Source organism: Arachis hypogaea, chromosome 10 (genome assembly GCF_003086295.3).
Source record: "Arachis hypogaea cultivar Tifrunner chromosome 10, arahy.Tifrunner.gnm2.J5K5, whole genome shotgun sequence".
Lineage (NCBI taxonomy): Eukaryota > Viridiplantae > Streptophyta > Magnoliopsida > Fabales > Fabaceae > Arachis > Arachis hypogaea.
This window is the reverse complement of record NC_092045.1, coordinates 94311229-94332546: the sequence shown is the minus strand read 5'-3', so window position 1 is coordinate 94332546 and position 21318 is coordinate 94311229. Positions and strand designations below refer to the sequence as shown.

Here is a 21318-nt window from a genome sequence, read left to right as displayed (position 1 = left end):
ATAAGTAAAAGATAAAATGTATAAAGTAAAAGTAAAATATTTAAAGTTTATTAAATATTATTTTTTTGCCTTTTTTAGTAAGTTAGGCACTATATCTTAGACACCATAACATTCATCTTTAAAAATATTAAAAATTTTATAAACATGTCACTATAGCTGGTGTGCCTTTGTTCTTGCTGCAAATTTTTCTGAATTAATCCAATTTTGAGGCTAGAGTCTAGATGCTCTATAGCCTATAATGTAATATCTTACTTATCAATGGCAGTATGAATATTTAATTTCTAATATATCACTAAAATTGATGAAGTAAATTTTTGTATTTGTATTTTGCTAAAATTACAAATTTTTTGTTGATCACATTTTATATAGTATTTTAAATTAAAAAGATGTTTTAATGTTTATATTAGACAATAATTATGTTTTCGTATATTTATTTATAATTTATGTATTATAATGGTTTTTCAGTAGCTAAGAGAATGGGGTTGAATCTTAACCCCTTTTTAGCTTAGTAACCCTTGCTGTCCTTCAGAGCACTTGAGGAGATATTTCTTGTTTTTGTCTCGTGCCTAGTTACGAGATTTTTTCGTTTTGTCTCGTGACTAGTCAAGAGATATTTTTCAGTTTTGTCTCCTGTGCAGCAGAATCAGAAATGGAGTAGAAGAGAGAAAAAATTACACCAAGATATATACTAATTTAGCTGCAAAGTGCAATGCAGCCTACATCCAGTCTTCATCACAATGATGGAATTTCACTATAATCATCATTGATTACAAACACCAATTCTCCCTAAGAACTACCCTTCATATCCGGGACAAGTCCAGAATCTAATCCCCAATCCTGAACTTGACTTGATCACCGCCAAACTTTCCACTACTAAGTGTTAACCCAACTTGCAAGGGGATTCCCACAGAATCATGATACACAACACAGATGTACAAAGGACCTCTAAGCACGTCTATGGCTTTTTCTTTTAATTTTGTGCACTCTGTCTTTTTTCGCTCTATGGCTTTTTCTTACAAACCTCACTGTTTGCCTTTTTCCTTGAGACCCAAGACAGACAAAATTAAACATAAAAATACAAAATGAAGAACATTGAAGGAGAAGAACTTCTGTTAGCTTAGGTAGCTATGTGAACACTGTGCCTTGCACTCTCACTCCTTACCTCAAGCCCTGGCTCTTCTCCCTTATTTATATAGGGGAAAGCCTCCACGGTTGAAATCATTTTAACCAAGCTAAACTTCTTCTTCTTCTTCAAGAAAACTGGTTCGGCCAGAGAGACAGGAGAGATAACCGAATGCTGTCTCCAACATGCAATTACCTCTGAGTCTTCTCTTTACACCAAGTTTCATCAATTCGAGCCATCACTCCTTGCTTGCACTCCAAGAAGGACTCCTAACCCTTGATGCATCTTGATGTATGACAGCTTCTTCTGTTCAAATTTTTGCATCTTCTCCACGTAGCTACAGTAGCTACCTCCTGTGGCAGTTGATCAAAAGTTGAGACAAGCCATCCCTTAAGGATCTTCTTCCTCTGACCGAAATCTTCTCTTCCATTTTTGGTATGGAGAACTTGAGCTTACTTCACCAAATCTTACCTTTCTTGGTGAAGATCTCAGCCACAACATACTTTTTGTTTTTTTTTTCTTGCCATCATTACAATGGTCTTATTGCTTGTTTCTCCTTCCTTTCGGTAACTAGCCATAGCTTCCATGCTTTCTCTGTGAAGTGACCGAAGTAGGAGAAGAGAGATGAGAGTGAAAAAAGAGAAACTTGAATAATAATTAATGAATGTGATAAAGTGAATTAAGTTTCTCACTTCCCTTGCTTTAGGTAGCGTGTAACATTGATGATGTCCATCAAATCAAGTGCTAAATCTCTCTCATGTTTTCAATGCAAGTTAATTGAATTTGAAATCCATCCCAAATTAAAATGTGATCCGTTAGAAACATAGAACTTTGCTTTCTTTCATTATGTGTTTCGGACCAAGCTTTGGTCTTGGTAGCAAAGTTTCAAATGGGCTAGTAATAATAGTAATTCAATCTGGCCCAATTGGTGTAAAAACAATTCAGCCATATATTCATTTGACAATTTTCGCACAAGGCTGAAATGTAAGAACCATATTTAGGCTTACAACATTCGGCCCAATACAAATCTGCACCAACAAAATTATTAATTAAACAAGTATGAATTAAGATCAAATTAATAATTTTATAATTAATTGCTTTAATAATGTTTATTCATCATCAAATTAAATTTAGAGTTTTCCAAACTCATCATATTATTTATTATAAAAATAGTTCTAGTTGAACTACGGTTGAATTGATTATGTTAGATATTTCATAAAATCAGTAATTTACGTATCTCTAGTTATAGTTATAAAATTTTAATTTAATTTGGAACTTTTAATTCTTGAATCACTAAGTCAGATGGAATCAAAATGTGTTTGTTTGTTGTTACAATAATCAGAATTAGGAACCTAAATTATATAAATTTTTAACGGTCACGTTCTTTCCATCAAAGAACAAACCAACTGCCAATACAATTAGCTAGTATAATTTTTAACAATTATAATACCACCTAAACTAATTTCTATATTAACAAATTGGACTACAAATAAAATAAAATTCAAATATTTTTTCACCTGGTCTAACATTTGTTACATCTAACCTATGATTACAAAATATGTTCAAATAATTAAGACAAATTATACGAATCATAGCAATAGGTCTTCACTAATTGAGTATTACCTTCCATGTATTATGATGTAATATTTTTTAATTGAATAAATTCTTTATGTGGTATTTCTGTATGAATAAGTCCAATGCTTATTCTAGGTCCTTCACTAAATTTTATTTGTCATTCTCAATTATGTATGCGCATAAATACTAACTAAATGAGAAACAAATAATAATAAGAATTTCATATCCAAATATGCCATATAATACAATATAAGTCATATAAGTGACATTACAAAAACATAAACACATACTAGTAACATGATTCTTAAACAATTCTGGTGGCATGTCTTTTGTTAAAGCATTAGCTATCATCTTTTTAGTACTAATATGCTCTATTTGTACCTCATTAGACCTAACTTGATCTTTAATGGCTAAGTGTTTAATGTTGATATGCTTACTTCGACTACTACTTCTATTATTCTTAGCCATAAATACAGCAGTGAAATTGTCACAATATATTCTTAATGGTCTAGAGATTCAATCCATGATCTTAAGTCCAAAGATAAAATTCTTCAATCAAATGCCTTGTGATGTAGCTTCAAAACAAGCAATAAACTCGGCTTCCATGGTAGAGGTGGCTACAAGTGATTGTTTTGTACTCTTCTAAGATATTGCTCCATTAGCAAGTATAAAGGTGTATCTTGAAGTTGAACTTCTAGAATCAACACATCCTGCCAAGCCTGAATCTGAGTATTCAATAATTTTCAAATTGTCAGTTCTTCTATATATAAGCATGAAGTCCTTGGTCACTTGAAAATAACTTAAGACTTTCTTTACAGCTCTTCAATGGATAATTTCTAGATTACTTTAATATCATCCTAACATGCCAACAGCAAAAGCAATGTCAGGTCTTGTACAGACCTGAGCATACATTAGGCTTCTAACGGCGAAACATAGAGACTATTTTGCATCTATTCCTTTTCAAGTTTATTTTTGTGACATTGATCTAAGTAGAACTTATTACCTTTCACAATAGGTACAACACTTCGTGAACAATTTTTCATTTTAAATCTCTCAAGAACTTTATTAATATAGGCTTTCTGAGATAAACCTAAAATTTCTTTATATTTATCTCTATAAATCTTTATGCTAATGACATAAGATACGTCACTCATATCTTTCATATCAAAATGTCTAGAGAAAAATTGTTTCACTTCATGTAACAACTCTAAATCGTTTGTTGCAAGCTTATCTACATGTCTACATATAAGATGAGAAATATGATTGCTCACATTAATCTTATGGTATATACATTGATCAGAAATATTCTCAATGAACTCAACTTAAGAAATCACATTGTTAAACTTTAAATACCGCTGTCGAAAAGTCTACCTAAGATCATACATTGCTCTCTTAAGTTTGCAAACTAACTCCTTACAGTACTTGAGATAAATCCTTCGAGTTATCTCATATAAACCTCTTCTTCCAAATCTCCATTAAGAAATATCGTTTTCACATCCATTTGATACAATTTCATGTCAAAGTGTACTACCAACGTCATAATGATGTGGAAAGAGTCTTTCTTTGAAACATGAAAAAATATTTTCCTATAATCAACTCAAATTCTTTGACAACAAGTCGAGTCTTATAGCACTCAATATTGCCTGATGAATCCTTCTTAATCTTAAAGACTCATTTATAACCAATGGCCTTTTTCCCAACAAGCAATTCTACGATATCCCAATCTTAGTTATCCGTCATAGAATTCATTTCATCCTTCATAACATCTAGCCATAAATTGGAATTACCATATTTCATTACTTGTTAAAACATTGTTGGATCCTTTTCATCACAAACATCATAGTCAAACTCAACAAAATACACTACATAGTCACTAAAAATTGCAGGTTTTCTTATTCTAGTTGATCTTTTTAATGTTGCATCATCAACCTCTTGTAAAAGTAGTGGCATAACAGATTCTCCTTTTTCTTAAAGTTGCTCTTGAACAATATTTTTATTGTGAAGAGTTTGATCCTCCACCATATAATCTACTTGAACATTATCTTCATGATGTGGAATATCAGTACTAAGTTATTTTACATCTATCTGTATGGACATTAGAGCAACTCCAATGGACAAATGTTGAGGCCCTATTTTCTGACAAAAGCAGAGAACCACCATTGGAGAGAAGAAGAGTTGAGTTCTTGCACATATTTCAAGGTGAGGGAGTCCCTCTAAACAGAGACTCCAATCAACCAATAATAACTTGTCACTTGGCAAATTATTAAATATATATATATATATAAATTTGAAATAATTAAATAATTATATTTAATTATATTAAATAATTAAATAATAATTAAATTAGTAATAATTATAATAAATAATCATATTAAATAATTATATTTTTATTTAATTAATAATTTATATTAATTATTTAAATAATAATTAATTAAATAATTAAATTATAATTAATTTATTAATAATTTTAATAATTAATTAGATTAAATAATTAAATTTCTATTTAATTAATAATTTATATTAATTATTTATATCATAATTAATATTAAATATTATTTATATTATTATATTAAATTATAATTAATTAAATTTACCTACATTAAAAAATAAATTTAGTTTTTACATCTTACAAAATAATTTTTAGTTGAGTTGGTTATTTTTATTTTTAAAATTTAAAATTAGCAGTTGTAAATACAAAACTATAAATTAGTGTAATTTCGAATTAACAGTTGTAAACACAAAACTATAAATTAGTGTAATTTCGAATTATATATTATGTATTATTATTATATATGAATTTATTTAATATTAATATATTTTAATAGTAAATTATTTTTAAATTTATAAATTTAAATAATATTATTGAAAAAAATTAATTACATTAATTTCAAGTATTTTAATTAATTAATTAAGTAGGACCACAACAGGGACTAAAGTCAATTCCTCCTAATGGAGAAGAGAGAAATGCTTTGAGTTCCTATTTATTGTTTATGACGCAAAAGCTGATGTGGAGTTATTTTTTATGACAGGTGGGCCATAAACAGAAACTGGGATGAGTTCCCTACTGAAGATGGTCTTATATTGAACAATCACTTTTGTACATGGAGAGATTTGACAAACATGATCATTTTTAATAATTTTAAGAGAATGATTTCTCCCATTTTTCACATCATGCTCTGAAAAATTTACATTTTTGTTAAACAACGTTTCTCATTTCATTATTTTTTTTAATTCAAAAAATGAGGAAACTTGTGAAAATCGTGAAAAATTATGTCATTACGAAGAATAACTATGACATAAATTTAAAAAATTTTTTTAGGGAATATTATCTATTATTTCCTCTTTTTATGGTGTATCAATTTTAATTTTAATGATTTTTTTATTTATTTCAAAATTTACACCATGTATTTTTTTTTTAAAAATAATTAATCAAAATAATGCACAGTAATTCAATTTTACTCTGATACTACGTATTAGATATTTCATAAAATCAATAATTTACGTACTTCAAGTTATAGTCATAAATCTTTGATTTAATTTAGGATTTTTAATTCTTGAATTATCAAGTCAGATAAAATCAAAATGTATTTGTTTGTTGTTGTAATGATTATATATTTATAATTAGGGACCTAAATTATATAAATTTTAAATTTTTTTCATTAAAAAACAAACTAACGGTTTATAATACCATCTAGGAGTGTTCGCGGTGTGGTTTGGATCGGATGAGGTTTTACGTGCGGTGCGGTTAGATTGGACGATTTTTTAAAAAAAATATGATCTAATCCGATCCAATTTCAAGCGGTTTGGATTGGATTAGATTTGCGGTTTTGTAAATTTAAAAAATTAAATATATATAACAAGTCTCAACATCAAATTTTAAATAATCAATAATAACATAACAAATCTCAACAATATTTTAAAAACCAGTAATAACATAACAATAGAAATAAAATTATAGGTTAGTTAAAATAAATAAATAAATCACATTTTAAACATAAAATATTTATTAAATAATAATAATACATGAATAATATAAAAATATATAACAAATTGAACATATTATAAGTATAATTATAAATATAATAATAAAATAATAATATTATAGTACATTGAGTAGTTTGGATTGAATTGGATCGGTTACGAAAAATAGATCCAAAATTCGATCCGATCCAGCAGTATGCAAAAAATAGAATCCAATCAAATCTAAATTAATGCGATTTTAATCGATTTTCGATTTAGATTGAATTGGATGAGCAATTTAATTTGGATAGGTTTGGATTTGAACACCCCTAATATTATCTAGACTAATTTTTGTATTAACAAATTAGACTATAAATAGAATAAAATTTTAACAAAATAGACAAATAAATCAATGACTAAAACCGTTCGATTCGATTTTTAAAACTTTAATTTTATGCCTTTAGTTAATTTTTTAAGTTGTGAATTTAAAAATTAGTTAACTGCTAATATAGCAATGTAGGATTGAATATTTGAATGACTACTTAAAACTTCAAACATGAAAATTAAATTCATTTTAATTTGGTTACTTCGGTTGTTGAAATCCCAAGGCACAACGTTTCCCCTAATCAATGAAGAAACCACCATGATGAAATTGGTGCCATAACATTTGGATGATTTAGCCGTATAGTACAGTACTAACCAACCAAACCCCCCGGTAATATTAATTAAAAAGTGAAAAAGACAGATAGATTCTTGACTTTTTAAATTTTTGACAAATATATTTCTGACAAAATTTAAATATAAAAAAGTCTCTGACTTTAATAAACAGAGGACAATTTAGTCTTTCCGCCTATTTGCCTCTCATACACCTAACGGAACTGACTGATGTGGTTGAAACAGTGTCCAGGTGTTCGTTACGGTACCACGTTGAAAGGAAAAAAGGTTCGAAGGACAAATAAGTCCTTGACGTCATTTTACAAATAAAGTTCGAAAGACAAATAGATTCTTGAGAAATTTTTTTTTTCAAAATTAATAAACTTATTTCCTAAATTCTCTCGACTACCTCTTTCCATTTAATGAAGATAAAAGTACATTTTCTAACTTCTTTGGGTTTGACGAAATGAAATTACAATAAAATAGAGGCCAAGCTTTTACCATCCAATTGATGGTAGTTGGAATTAGCTTCATCCTACATGCTAACATAGCATCTGAGTTCTGTTTATGCAGGATATGTATGTTATGCAATGTTATGTACGACAATTATTAGGATTTGTTTGGGTAAATTTTTAATAAAGTTATTGTTTTTAAAAGATTTTATAAAAAAATAAAAATAATTTTATGTTTAGATATTTTATTCAATTTTTTTATTAATTATGTTTGAATATAATAATATAAAAGTATTTTTTTATTTATTTATTATCTCAAAATATTTTTTTATAATTTTTTTTAAAAAATATGTAAAAATAAAGTATCGTTTTTGTTCCCAATATTTGGGGTAAATATTATTTGTGTCCCTAACGTTTAAATCGTCTTATTTGTATTCCTAACATTTGTAAAAATGATTCAACCGTCAATTACACATCATAAACGCTTTAGTTTCAATTTTAAAAATCTCTTCTTGAAGTTAGAATACAAATGTCTGGGATAAAATCGATGATCCACTCCGAAAAATAGCTCATCAAAAGTTGAAATTAATTCCTACAACATTTACATAATTCACTTTTCTATGGATATAATTGAATCTAAATACAGATAGTGGGTATAATATTAAAATCGAACACATCCAAGTAAGACCTAATTGAGAATGAATACATCCGAGAATAATTGAAAAATATAATCTGATTTGTTAGTATAATTGATAGTATGATAACATTGAATCACTTTTATAAACGTTAGAGATACAATAGGACGATTTAAACGTTAGGGACACAAATAAGACTTACTCCAAATGTTGGAGATAAAATCAATACTTTACTCAATATGTAAATGGTAATTTTTCAAAAAATATATTTTTTAAATTTTTTAAATAATTTTAATTTTACTAGTATGTAGGAATTTATCAAATATGCTAAAATTAAAAAAAAATATTTTTTATTAAAATTTTTTTTATTAACTTAATGACACCTAAACAAATACAATATTATATAGAAAAAAAGATACTGTTTTGGTTCTTAAACATTTTCGGTAAGTTTTAATTTTGTTTTTAATGTTTAAAACGTTTTATTTTTATTCTATTTCGTGTTATTTTAATCTTCTGGAAAAAATTAAATGAATCATTGTATCCATTTACATTCAATTCACCATCAAATGAAACTTTAACCTAATCTAATTAAATGCATAACCTTAATTAGTAACTCAAATTGCATCAGCCACCACAATGTGATGACAATATCACATTGGTTTCAATGTCGCATGCTACAACAATACTAGATACATATTCAAAACACACTGTAGCTAGAAATGGGTCCACAGTGAACAATTCATCAGTGCTCGTGAGGTTGTCATTAATAGTAATAATGCATAATCAATGAAGGACTTTTGTAATCATTATCAGTATAGGTCTGCAATAAAAATACCTGCCGTGCCCATACTGGTAGAGCCAACAAGAAGCCACGTTCCCAAAATGCATAAGCACAAACTGTACACAATTTAATACTAAGATGTGTTCAGTGTAAGAACATGCTTCAAACTGAAAGAAATCTAGTATATATGCAAATTTGGATGAAGGGTTAAGAATAGAGCATAAATTGTTACTCATGAAAAATTACCTTTCTCATTTGTCAATTGTTAACTTGTCAATTGTCGGTTTATACTTTAGCACATCCAAGTGTACGGTACGGAGCTTCTTGAAACTTGGCGTCTCTATGATTATAATAAGAGGGAAAAAACAGGAAGAAAACTCGAATGATTGTTTGACCTTTTCATGTTGAAAAACTTGTCTAAATATTAACACACAATTAGTTATTAGACATGCTTTTGTTTTGTATGAATTTTATAGCCAGAAAAGTTAATGGTAGCAATTAGTGGTCACATCATTGTCTGTGATGCAATTACAAATTCTCAACTTTACTCTGCCATCCAACTAGGAAAAACAATGTATCTCAAATAATTGAAGCCCGCTTTTGGAACCACGGGCACAGGGTATGTAACCAAATTCAAAGATAGTGAAAACCAACCCTGCATGTGATAGAAAAAGTAGCATAACAAATTCTTTTAAATCTACTAATCTACTAATATATTATGTTGATATTCACACCACAAGTCAACAAAATTTAAGCCCCCAGCAGAGGATAAAAATACAATACAAAGGACTATAGAGAATAGTGTACAGACCCCACAATAAACGTAATCTAACGTGTAATGTAGTGCGGAGAAAATGACATTGATACATGTTTGAGACGAACAGCTCATCATTTCATTCAACCAGATCCAATATTAGATTATAGATCTATGGTCCGTCTGTGTAAAGGAAACGAGTTCGGCAACCTAGGTCATGTGGCTATAATCAAAACAAAATCCAAGGTAATTAATGAATGAGTTCTTTATCTGACAAAATTAACAGGTAACAATCTCACTGCAAATACACAATTACATTCAACTACGTTAATACTAAGATTCCTGAAAAATCAAGTGTCAACACATGGGATAGATTCTCAAACGGCAGTGAACAGTTCCTGTTTATATGGAAGATGAAATATGACCGACACCTTTCCAATACCAACTACAATTTAGAAATAAATAATAAAACAAATAATCGAGCCAACAGGAAGACAAAAATGTGTTACGGTTGGAAAGTGATTCCTTGATCCTTCATTGTATGGATGCTTGTAGTTGTAGCAGTTGTATGAGTGAAGCAACCTCAAATTTTCAGTTTTCAAGCCATAATAGAATCTATTGTTAGCGTTTAGCACATGCTCCTAAGAAACAAAAGAACAGAAAAGTATTTCAACTATTATTATTATTATTATTATTATTATTATTATTATTATTTAAGATTTAGACAAACAATCTACAAAACCAAAAAGCTCAAAAAAAGACTACAATGAGAAGGCTATCTTTCATGGTTCTCAGCATCTATAGTTGGTTAAAATGGCAGGCTCTTAGAAGTTGAACTTGAAGTAAGTGAAGCCAAATGCTGGGATGGAACAAAATCTTGACGCAAGTTGGCCCTCTTGACAATTTTCCTCATGTTGTTTTGCAAACTCTGTTGGACTAATTGCTTCACTGCTTTCTTCTCCTCACTCATCGTATCTTCCTCCTCCTCCTCTTCCTCCAAATAGCCTTTACCTCCTCCACCTGAAGCCTTCGTAAAAGATGGCGACGCGCTGAAAATAGGCGCAGAGATATCGGCCCCCAAGCTTCCTCGACCATAGCTTCTAGAAACTTGTTTCCCTTTGTCTGTCCTCAAACATTCCAAGATCCTTGAGGCCCTTTTCTGTGCCAATGTGGAACCAAGAAGGGTCAATTCAAGCAGCGATGATCCAATCCCAGCCTCAATCATGACCTGCCTGTCGCTGTAGGATTTGTGTGCCATAATCATCAAAATGTATGACGCCTTCTCTTGGCACTCCGGCAAATCCGTCCAATTCAACACATCCACCAGAATGAAGATCGAATCCTTTACAGCACTGATAGCTTTCCTGCCCTCTGGAGTTGGAACCAGATTGCTTAGAATCGCAAGCACTCTCTCACTCACTTCCATGTCTCCAATTGAACTAACCAAAAAGGGGACCAACTCAGTTTCCAAAATGAATGAACTGTTGGTTGGAAAGATTGATAGATTGTATAGAGCTCGAAGAGCATCTTGCTTGGCTTGGTGGCTACATTCGTAATCCAAATCTTGAAGGGTTCTAACTAGGAATGGAATTGCACCAGAGGATCCAATTATTGGTTTATTTGAATCCAAAGCACTCAATCCAAGGAAATTAGCAACAATTGCTTCAGAAACTGATGAATTAGTAGCATCCGGTGATTCAATTAACTTCAACATCTTGTGAACAGCACCAACTTTAACGATGGCTGCTTTGTTTCTGTTACAAGCCACCCAAAGGAACATCAAATTTCACATTCATTGTCCATTAAAATCAAATCACATCAATTATTGACTATGAATTGTTGTGTAAGCCAAAAAAAATAAAATAAAACGAGTAATGTATGTTAACAGAAAATGACATTAAACAATTGAAAGAAAATGAATATACTCGTGATAGAAATAATTAGGGATTGAAAAAAAAAAAGATAATAAAATAGAACTTAAGGAGAAAACTCACGCATCGTTGCCGATCCCGAGATTGAGCAACGCATAGAGCGAAGCAATCTGAGAATGAACGTCTTCGGAATCGAGCATTCCGACGAGCGGAGGAATAGCTCCAAGCATAGCGAGCGTTCCCCTAACTTCCGATCGTTCCTTCGCAAGCGACCTCACCGTCGTCGCCGCCATGCGCCGCTTCGCCAAGTCCTCTCCCTGCTGCAGGTCCTTCACCACTTGCTTCAGCTCCACCAGCGCCTCTTCCTTCTTCTTCGCCTCCGCCTCATTCTCGCACCCCGTTAAGTTCAGCAGATCCGCGAGCTTCTCTGTTTTCTGATCTGGCCGGTTCTCCCTGCGGCTGCCGGAGGCCAGACTCGCTGTAGAAGTTGCGGCGGAGCTGGATCCTTCGTCGTCGTCGTCGTGGCGCTGATGGTAACCGTAGCGTGAGGTGCCGCAGCTGACGGCGTCGAGAACGATCCGGCGGATGGAGGAGGCGGAGATGGAGTTCCAGCGGAAGTGGCCGGCGGTGGCAGCATTCTTGGCAGGGTGGCGGTGGTCGAGTACGACGGATCCGACGTTGTTCCGGTGACACTTTGCCATTCTCCGGCAGACCTACATTGCAGACAACAACACCGCAGAGAGAAAAAAAAGGTTTTATTATTTAAGAAATAAATAAACTAATGTATTTTTTTATTTTTTATTTTTTCTTTCCAATGTAGTGAAGCAGCTTCTCGTTATTGTTCTCTGCTCCTCGTTTTTCTTTCTTTTTTTTGAGAGTGCTGAATTAGTATTAGTGAGTGAGAGAATCGTTGAGTCCACGTTTGATTGTTACACTATTTATATAGCTGTGACGTGTGTATCTGTGAGAGTGCATGCAGGGAGCGAAAATAGATTCTGCTACCAAAAATAATTTGACATCTTTGTAACGCAAAATAAATATAACAAGGGTTTTTTTTATATTAGACCAAACTACCCATACAAACTTTTTTGAAGTTTTTTATTTTTAATATTAGGATAGATTGTGGGTACCACAATACCTAGAAATGAGGCTCTGAATATGTTATGCACAGAAATAATTTTAATAATTGGCGTATTTAGAAATCGTTAATATCGATTTTAAACAAATTGTGAATAGTATTTTCTATTAAGAGAGAGAGTGAAAAGAGAAGCGGGAGGCATTGGATTAAGTGAAAACGGCTAATTTATAAACAAAATAAGAGTACCAATTTTATGTTATCAACTTCTCATATATTCAAAATTTATTTTTGTCCTACTTAAAATCGTAAGTTCCATTTTCTATATTTTTTGTCCTAATAAAAAATTGTTAGTCTCATTTTCATAGTATTTTGTCCATTTTGAAATCGTTAATAACGATTTTTTTGTTGTATTTTCTCAATTTCCATATCAATGCATTACACTAAATTAGCATAATATTCCCGTATTACACTTATCCTTTGATAATATCTAAAAAAATTAGCCACTTTTTTGCTAAATAAATTTAAATGAGTTAGTTTAAGTCTAACAAAAATCAACTTTAGATTAGAGTGCATGTAAACATACCTTTTTCTTTCTCTCTTGAATAGTGCAAACATCGTTATGAAAAATAATTCTTTTTTCTAGAATCAAAATCGCAATGTCCAAAATTTAAACCAAACTCAAAATCTCTCAAAAATCTCTTAAAATCGTTGCGAAAAGTCAAAAAAATTTTCAAAGTTAAATTCGAGATCATTACCAAGAAACACAGAAAGAAAACACAAAAGATTCATCATCAAGGTACTGTTTACGAATCGTCCAATTTTCTCACTTTTTTCGTTTTTATTTCGATCGCAAAACACTACATAATCATAATTCTATTTATTTCGTACAATTATTTTTCGTGTTCTTGTCTTGAAGTACGTATTACTGTTCCCAATTATACACTTCATTTAGTGATAACTATGTTAAGTCGATGTAAAATATTACGTAGTGTTTGTCATATAGTTTAACCTGTATTTACATGTATTTGAGGGATTTGAATATGTTTTTGTGCATGTTCGAGTGTTTGCATATTTGAAACTGAGTTTGTTGATAGTAATCATTAACAACTTTCGGTTTGTATTTCGGTGTATTTCGTTTGTGTTTCAGTGTATTTGGCTTGTTTTTCAGTATATTTTGTTTGTCTTTCAATGTATTTTCATGAGAATTGAGATTGGTGTTGTTGTCCTCTTTATGCTGTAACTAGATAACAGAATATTGTTCTTGTGCTTCTAATATTATTTTGTACATATTTGAGTGATTTGCAACTGTTTTTGTCCATTTATCAGGAATGTTGTTCGTCGATTTATTGTAATAAACTATAAAATTTTGTTCTAAAGCTTCTAGTATCATTTTTTTTGCATATTTTACTGAGTTATATGTCTTTTTGGAATCACATTGTATGATGTAATTAAAAAAATAATAGCAGTATATTATAGTTTGTGTTTCAGTGTATTTTGTTTGTATTTTGGTGCATTTTGTGTGAATTATGATACACCTGGTGGCTGGTGCTCTTGTTACCTATTAATATTTTTTTCATTCTTTACAAAAAAGATAACAAAAAAAAAGCACCAAAATATAATGTAAGCATATATATATATATATATATATATATATATATATATATATATATATATATATATATTAACAACTCAATTTATTTTGTATAAATATAGTTTATTTACATTATTCTCATTTATTTACAAAAAAAAAACATGATTTGAGATGTTCCACAAGATTCATTTATGATAATTTTTAAAACATGAGCAAGGCCAAAAAAATTATTGTTCAAGAGCTGGGATTTGGTGGTTTGATGCATATCCCTGCCATAAATGTGCCACATAAGCTATTGAAACAATTGACATATTCATTTGATCTGTCCCGTAACAGACTAAACACACAGTATGATGTAATCAATATCACCCAAGAAAATATAGCAGCTGTCCTTGACTTGAGTGCATCTGATAAAAATTTATTTCCTAATATATTCTGTAAATTCAATTTCAGCATATTATCAAATTATTTCTATGTTATTAAAATATTTTTGCTGCTTTTGCAGGGCCCCGCAAAAAAAAAAAAAGATTGAAGAAAAAAATTCATAAAGAGAATAAGAAAGTTGTTAGAAGATTATAAGGCAAGACTTTATTGCAATTATCAATCTCTATGATGGAGATAACTGTTTATGGAGAGGAGAATCAGATGAAATTCAAGAAGATATTCATCCTCTACATTCAGATATCTTTCTTATTACTGAAAACGATAAGTAAACTTTTTTTGGTTCATATGCTGCCCATTCTTTACGTGGAAGCAATATGTAAACAGAATTGGGGTGGTCATGTGCTCAACTTCCTCATAAAAGGCATTATGGAGCACACATTGAAAAAGAAATATGTTGTTAATGGCTATCTCTTTGCTCTAATAATAACATATTTTCACGAATTAACACACACAAATAGGTCGGTGGATACAATTCCTGGAGCACCGTGGGTCCAACATTAGACCAGGCAATTACTGGTTGAAAGAATAAAAGTTGAGATCAAGGATGACATGGTAACTCAATTGAATTCCTTCCTTATTTTTGGTGTATTTGTTATATATATTGTGTAAACAAATATTTGTTCTGTTTTAAGAAATCGTAAAAACAACACAGTTGACAAAACAACTAAAAGAGAAAGAGAAGGAGAAAAGGAATGAAGAAAAGAAGGAAAAGAAGAAGAAGACAATTTCTTTGAAAAGTAAAAGTGCTGCTGAATCTGAGTCTGATTCTGAAAATGATTCAAAGGAGATACTTAAAAGAAGAAAAAAATCTAAAAGAATGGCAAATAAGTAGGTATTCTTTTTTGGTATATTTTTTACCATTTTATTGTATATTTTTCTGATGATTGTTTGCTTTTCTAGGATAGAATCCAAGAAAAGAAAGTACGTTACTAAAGATCCATCTTCCTAAAAGAAAGTGAATCTGATGATGAGTAAAATTCAAAAATTATCATTGTAATGCTATATTTTTTATTTTTGTCAAAATTTTATTTATTAATAGAATTTTTTGCATGTATTGGCAGAAGTGAAGAAAGCGGGAAATAAGAAAAAGAAGATTAAAGAAAAAAATAAAAAACCCGCAAAAAAGCAAGTATTTATTTTTGGTGTATTTTGTCAATTTTATCATGTTCATTTGTTTGAAGATTATTTACTTTTCCAAGATTGAATCAAAAAAAAAAGAAAACATGTTATTAAGGACTCATCCTCCCAAAAAGAAACTAAATCACATAATGTGTAAGATTCAGAAACTATCTTTGTATGTGATGTTTTTCAGTGTATTTTCAAAATTTTATTGTGTTTTTTTATGGTTGTTTGCTTTTCTAGAATACAAAAAAAAAATTACCAATGTTTCACAACCTGGGCTCCACTCCACAGAAGCTCATTATGATTCTTCGCAAACGTAAGATTTAATGTCTGAAATTCTTTCTTTGCTAAAATTTCTTAAAACCTGGTGTATTTACTCTAGTTTTACTGAATAATATTTATTTTGTCTTTAGAATGCCACATGTAAATTTAAAAAGTGGAAATGATGCTGTGTTTTAAACACAGACAAGCTATTAGAGCAGTGTAAATCAACCAAGTGATAATATATAATTTTTGTGTTCTCTTACCATTTTTTTAATTTTGTGCTATCATATTTTGCTTCTAATTTTGTATATATATAAATATATAATTCTTTTAAGATTTTATGCAAGAAAAAAGACAAGAAAAAAGAAAAAATTACAATTATATAAGTTCTCACACAATAGAAGTTGTATTTTTATTAAATGCTCTTTAGGTGTAGATGTGAGATGACTTTGATGTATTTTAGGTTCAAGGAACAAGAAGAATTATTGAATGAACTAGCTCCTGTTCAAGAAGGAATAATAGAATCCTAAAGGACAAATGACTATTCTTTGAAAATAGGCTCATTCTCAATCAGAACCACTAGACATGTGAGTTTTCCAATTCACTTTCAATATTCTATTCATTGAGTTAATCATTTGCGCTTGAATGTTTATTTCATATTAAATTTTTTATTTTTGTTTTCCTTAGAGTTCCACTTCAAGTATGTGCTCTTCCTTCGGAAATACCTGCCTCAAAAACTCTGCAAACTCAACAAATTACTGAAAAGTCTTTTGGAGAGAAAAATATAGAAGAAGAAACTATCAATGCATAAGTATTACGTAAATTCCTATTCTAATATTTTCGGTGTATTTAGTTTCTCTTTTGGTGTATTTCTTCTGTTTGAGGTGCACTTGGTATTCTTATCCTCTTTTTGTTGTAACTAGGCAACATAATATTGATTTTGTCTATTTTGAGGGACTTTATTGATGTATTTGTTGTAACTAGCCCATAAATATTTGTTGTAGTGCTTCTGTTGTTATTTTGTAAATATTTTATTGAGTTGCATGTCTTTTAAATAGCAGTGTATTTGGTTCATATTTCGGTGTATTTCATGTAATTGAGGTGCACTTGATTTGCTTGTATTAATTACATTTCTTTTCTGTAATCCTACAGTCTTCCACGACCTCAACAAGAATCTCATGAGAAAGTAGCTCATATTCATGTGTAAGTTCTACTTAATAAAGTTCTTTTTCAATATTTTCTGTGTATTTTTAAACTATTTTATGTGTCACCATGCAGTCATCCACCTACTCAAGCTGTGAATGATGGTATAATGTTGATTGCCAATGCTGCATTAAAGAATGACTTTTTTGCACCATCATTTAGCCTTGACTTCTCTCAATCAAGTGAGAAAGCTGCACTTACTCAAGAGGGTGAACCACCATCAGACAAGGAAAAATCTCAAGACAACCCAATATTGGTGGAAGAGTTGAAAGAGTTGGTTAAGACTAAGAATACTGGGGTTGCAACAACATTAAATTATGCTAAGCAAAAAAGTCCCTCACCAGAAAAGGTGAAGCCTACACTAAGCTTTCTTGACAAGTTCAAAACTCCAGTAAGGCAAAATGAAATAACAGATGACCTTAAGGAGAAATGCTTTCATTGGGTCACAAATATCAAGACTAATGATGATGGATGCTCTAATGAGTGGGAGACGGTTTTTAAGCTAAAGCATGAATCTCACCTGGGAATAACCAGAATGCACTTTAATTTTTTAAAAGTAAACTCAGATATCGAAAATCTGATAATACTAGAATAACATTAATGATTTTGTTATGAGTTGTGTCCTATATGTATTAAGTTTGGGTTTTTTGTTTTCGTAGGTTGTCTCGGCAATGTGTCAAATTCTGAATAACAAAAAATTGAAAGATTTGAAAAACTTATATACCGTCTCCCCCTGATATTGTGGTAAGCTGTAGTACATTAAAATTTTGGTATATTCTTAAAATATATTATTTGTTGTAACTGTTTCTTTCAGTGTATTATACAAATTTTATAGAATGCCGTATTGGCGAGTCATGAGGGCAAGTTCATTCATCCAATGACTAACAAGTGCTTTCAGATTAAAGACTATCAAGACTACATCCCGTTTCTAGACAAGAAAAAACTTACATCCCAATCCATTTGTAAGCTTTCATTTATAAAGCTTCTTGAATAATTCCTATATTAGGTGCCAATCAAATTAAAAATGTTGTTCTTTCAGGCCAAACTTCATATATTGCCCCAATTTGTTATGCATAGCATTGGTGAATATGGAGGCGGATGTTGAAAAGAAAAAATTTCATGTTCTTGACCCATTAAACAAAAAATCTCCTTCGAAAGACAGAACAGAAATTAATAAATTTGTTGTAAATTCTTTATTTGATACAAATTTCTGTTTTCTCTATAAATTCTCTTGTTTCTATCTATTTGAAATAACGTGCACTGGTAGTTCTTGGAAAAAGAAAAATAAATTCTATAATACACTGAATTGCTTTCCAAAATACACCGAAATCTATTTAAATAAACATCAAATTTTATAGTTTGAAATTATTCATTTTGGTGTAATTTGGTGTTAAATATATAATTTCTTATACTTGGCTTATTTTGGTTTTTAGAGCTTCATAATTTCACAAATGAGGATATTTGCCGGAGAAAAACCTTTGGTAGACAAGGATGTGAGTGTCGAAACACCATACATCAACATCAATGGGAAGCAAACACAGTATGTAATCTTTCTATTTAGTAAATTTTACTGTTTTTTTTTGTAACTGTCCTATTTTAATGTGTTATTTCATTTTTTGTTGAGTTTAGCAAAGGTTTAATTACTTTGTTGGTTCCTATAGTTTTGCGAAATTTTCAATTAGGTCCCTATAATTTTTTCCTTTTAATTGGGTCCCTGCACCAAAATTTTTTTCAATTAGGTCCTTTTTAGTAGTAATTGGCTTAATTGTATAGGGACCCAACTAAAAAAATTTGTGCAGGGACTCAAATAAAAGAAAAAAAAGTATAGGAACTCAATTGAAAAAAAATTTGGCGTAGAGACCCAATTAAAAAGAAAAAAAAGTATAGGGAACTAATTGAAAATTTCACAAAACTATAGGGACCAACAGAGTAATTAAACATTTAGCAAATAATAATAACATTTTGTGATGACAAAAATAGAATTAATTGGGTTAATAGTTCAAAGGTGTTTTGATGAAGTTGTTTAGTGTTGCAGGTCCAAATTGTTATTAAGCATCCCAAACAATGAATCCAAGAATCTGAACCAAATTATAAGTCCAGCCCATTGTCTTCATGAAGGAAAAATCAACCTCCAGCTGGTGTTGATGTAGTGCTTCGAGCAAAGTTCAGAAGGAAGAGAAGAGCTCACTTTTTCACCAAATATCAAAGAAGAAAAAGGTGTTTTACCTTTTATTAGGTATAAAATCAGAAGAAAGAAAACCTAATCTTGAAAGCCAATGTCTAATCTAAACACAATCAAAGGTTAAAGGTAATTTGTTTCCATTTACATGCAAGTCAATTGCTTGTTATTTTCTCCTTCCCTCTGCACCACCATTTCAAGCAATATAAGAAAAATAGTGGCTACTTTAATCTGATGTGAATCAATGGTCAAAATTATTTCTTGGAGCCAACGCACAAGATTAAGGGCTTTGATTTTGAAAATTCATTAAGAAATCCAAAGATATATGAAGCTGCCGTTACAAATTCTTCACTGCGTTGCTTATTTCTGAATCCAAATCCCTGATTTTTGGGAATGATTGAAGAAAAAGGAGGTAAGATCTCAACCGGTTCAAGATTCAAGGAGTTGACTTGTGAAGCAAACCCTAGCTGAGAAAATAGAGCTAACACAAAAAGAAAAATCATATTCGTTTCTGCTCAACGAGAGAGAACCTGAGAAAAAAAAGGAGAGAAATCTCACAAATCTAAAGTTTGAAGTCTTGGAAGCATTAAACCTACACAAAAGGCAGCATTCCGCCACGATGGAAAGCCACATTTGAGAGTTTAGAATCTGGGTTCAGCATATAAAGTTTGAGCTGTTAAACATCATCTCTTTCATAGTTTATCATTGAGCATTTTGTTTGTATGTTGTATCTTTCTTTGATTATATTCAGTGGTAAGAGGCATATAAGTGAGGCATTATGAAAAAGTCATTGACAGAAAAGGCATAGAGAGAAACTTGGAGAGAAAAGCCAAGATTTATTTCTTGTCTCTTTTGATTGTATTTCTATTTTACTTCTTGTATCTGAAGTATCCCTTGCTAAGTTGGGTAAGCACTTAATGTGTTGAGAGTCTAGGAAGTTGTCTAGCCAAGTCAAGTTTAAGTTGAAGCTTGATTTGTCCCAGATAGGATTAGGTTGAATCCTAGTGAATTGGTGTATGTAATATTTGAAATAATAGTAAAAATTTCACTGCTATTATCATGGAGATTGGATGTAGGTTGCATTGCACGAGGCAACTGAACTAGAATACATGGCTGTGTCATCTTCTTCATCCATGCTCTGATTTCGTTTCTCACGATTTATAAGACAAAATAAATTTGTCTCCTGTATAATCCATCTCGCAGATTGAACAGAAGATAAGTTTTATTTTCTAGTTCAAGGCAGAATTAATCAAGTTTAAAAGAAAGTCATAGATTCAACCCCCTTCTCTAGGCCATCAAGAACTTACAATTGGTATCAAGAGTTAGGTCTCAAGAATCAAGCTTCACACCTTGGAGAAAAGGTCTAATTGCTAACAACTTGGGTGAAAATGTTGTGGCCTAGACTCTAACAGAGAGTCAGTCAAACAACAAGACTCTGTTCTTTAATGGGAAGAACTATGCTTACTAGAAGAAAAGGATGAAGATCTTTATTCAATCAATTGACTACAACATATGGAAAATAAGTGTGAATGGTCCTAAAGTTTCAACCAAGACAAGTGCTGATGGAGTGGTGACTCCAAAGGAAGAAGCCGAATAGAATGATGAACACAAGAATAAATTTGAGTTAAATGC

At 30.7% G+C, this 21318-nt stretch overlaps 1 protein-coding gene across 1 annotated transcript; it reads right to left on the bottom strand.

Moving 5' to 3' along the window:
* Positions 1–10599: 10599 nt before the first annotated feature.
* LOC112715976 (U-box domain-containing protein 45) lies at positions 10600–12833 on the bottom strand. Its single transcript, XM_025767820.3, has 2 exons — positions 11929–12833; positions 10600–11688 (listed from the first exon to the last, which is right to left on the bottom strand). Exons 1-2 carry the CDS (start codon positions 12504–12506, stop codon positions 10743–10745), a joined length of 1524 nt encoding a protein of 507 aa, XP_025623605.1. The 5' UTR covers positions 12507–12833; the 3' UTR covers positions 10600–10742.
* Positions 12834–21318: the final 8485 nt, after the last annotated feature.

Excerpts from the sequence above, each read along its gene's own strand:
- LOC112715976 (XM_025767820.3), bottom strand. The coding sequence starts at position 12,506 with ATGGCAAAGTGTCACCGGAACAACGTCGGATCCGTCGTACTCGACCAC. Across the intron at positions 11,689-11,928 it reads CTCGGGATCGGCAACGATGC|AAACAAAGCAGCCATCGTTA; the intron begins GTGAGTTTTCTC and ends GGCTTGTAACAG.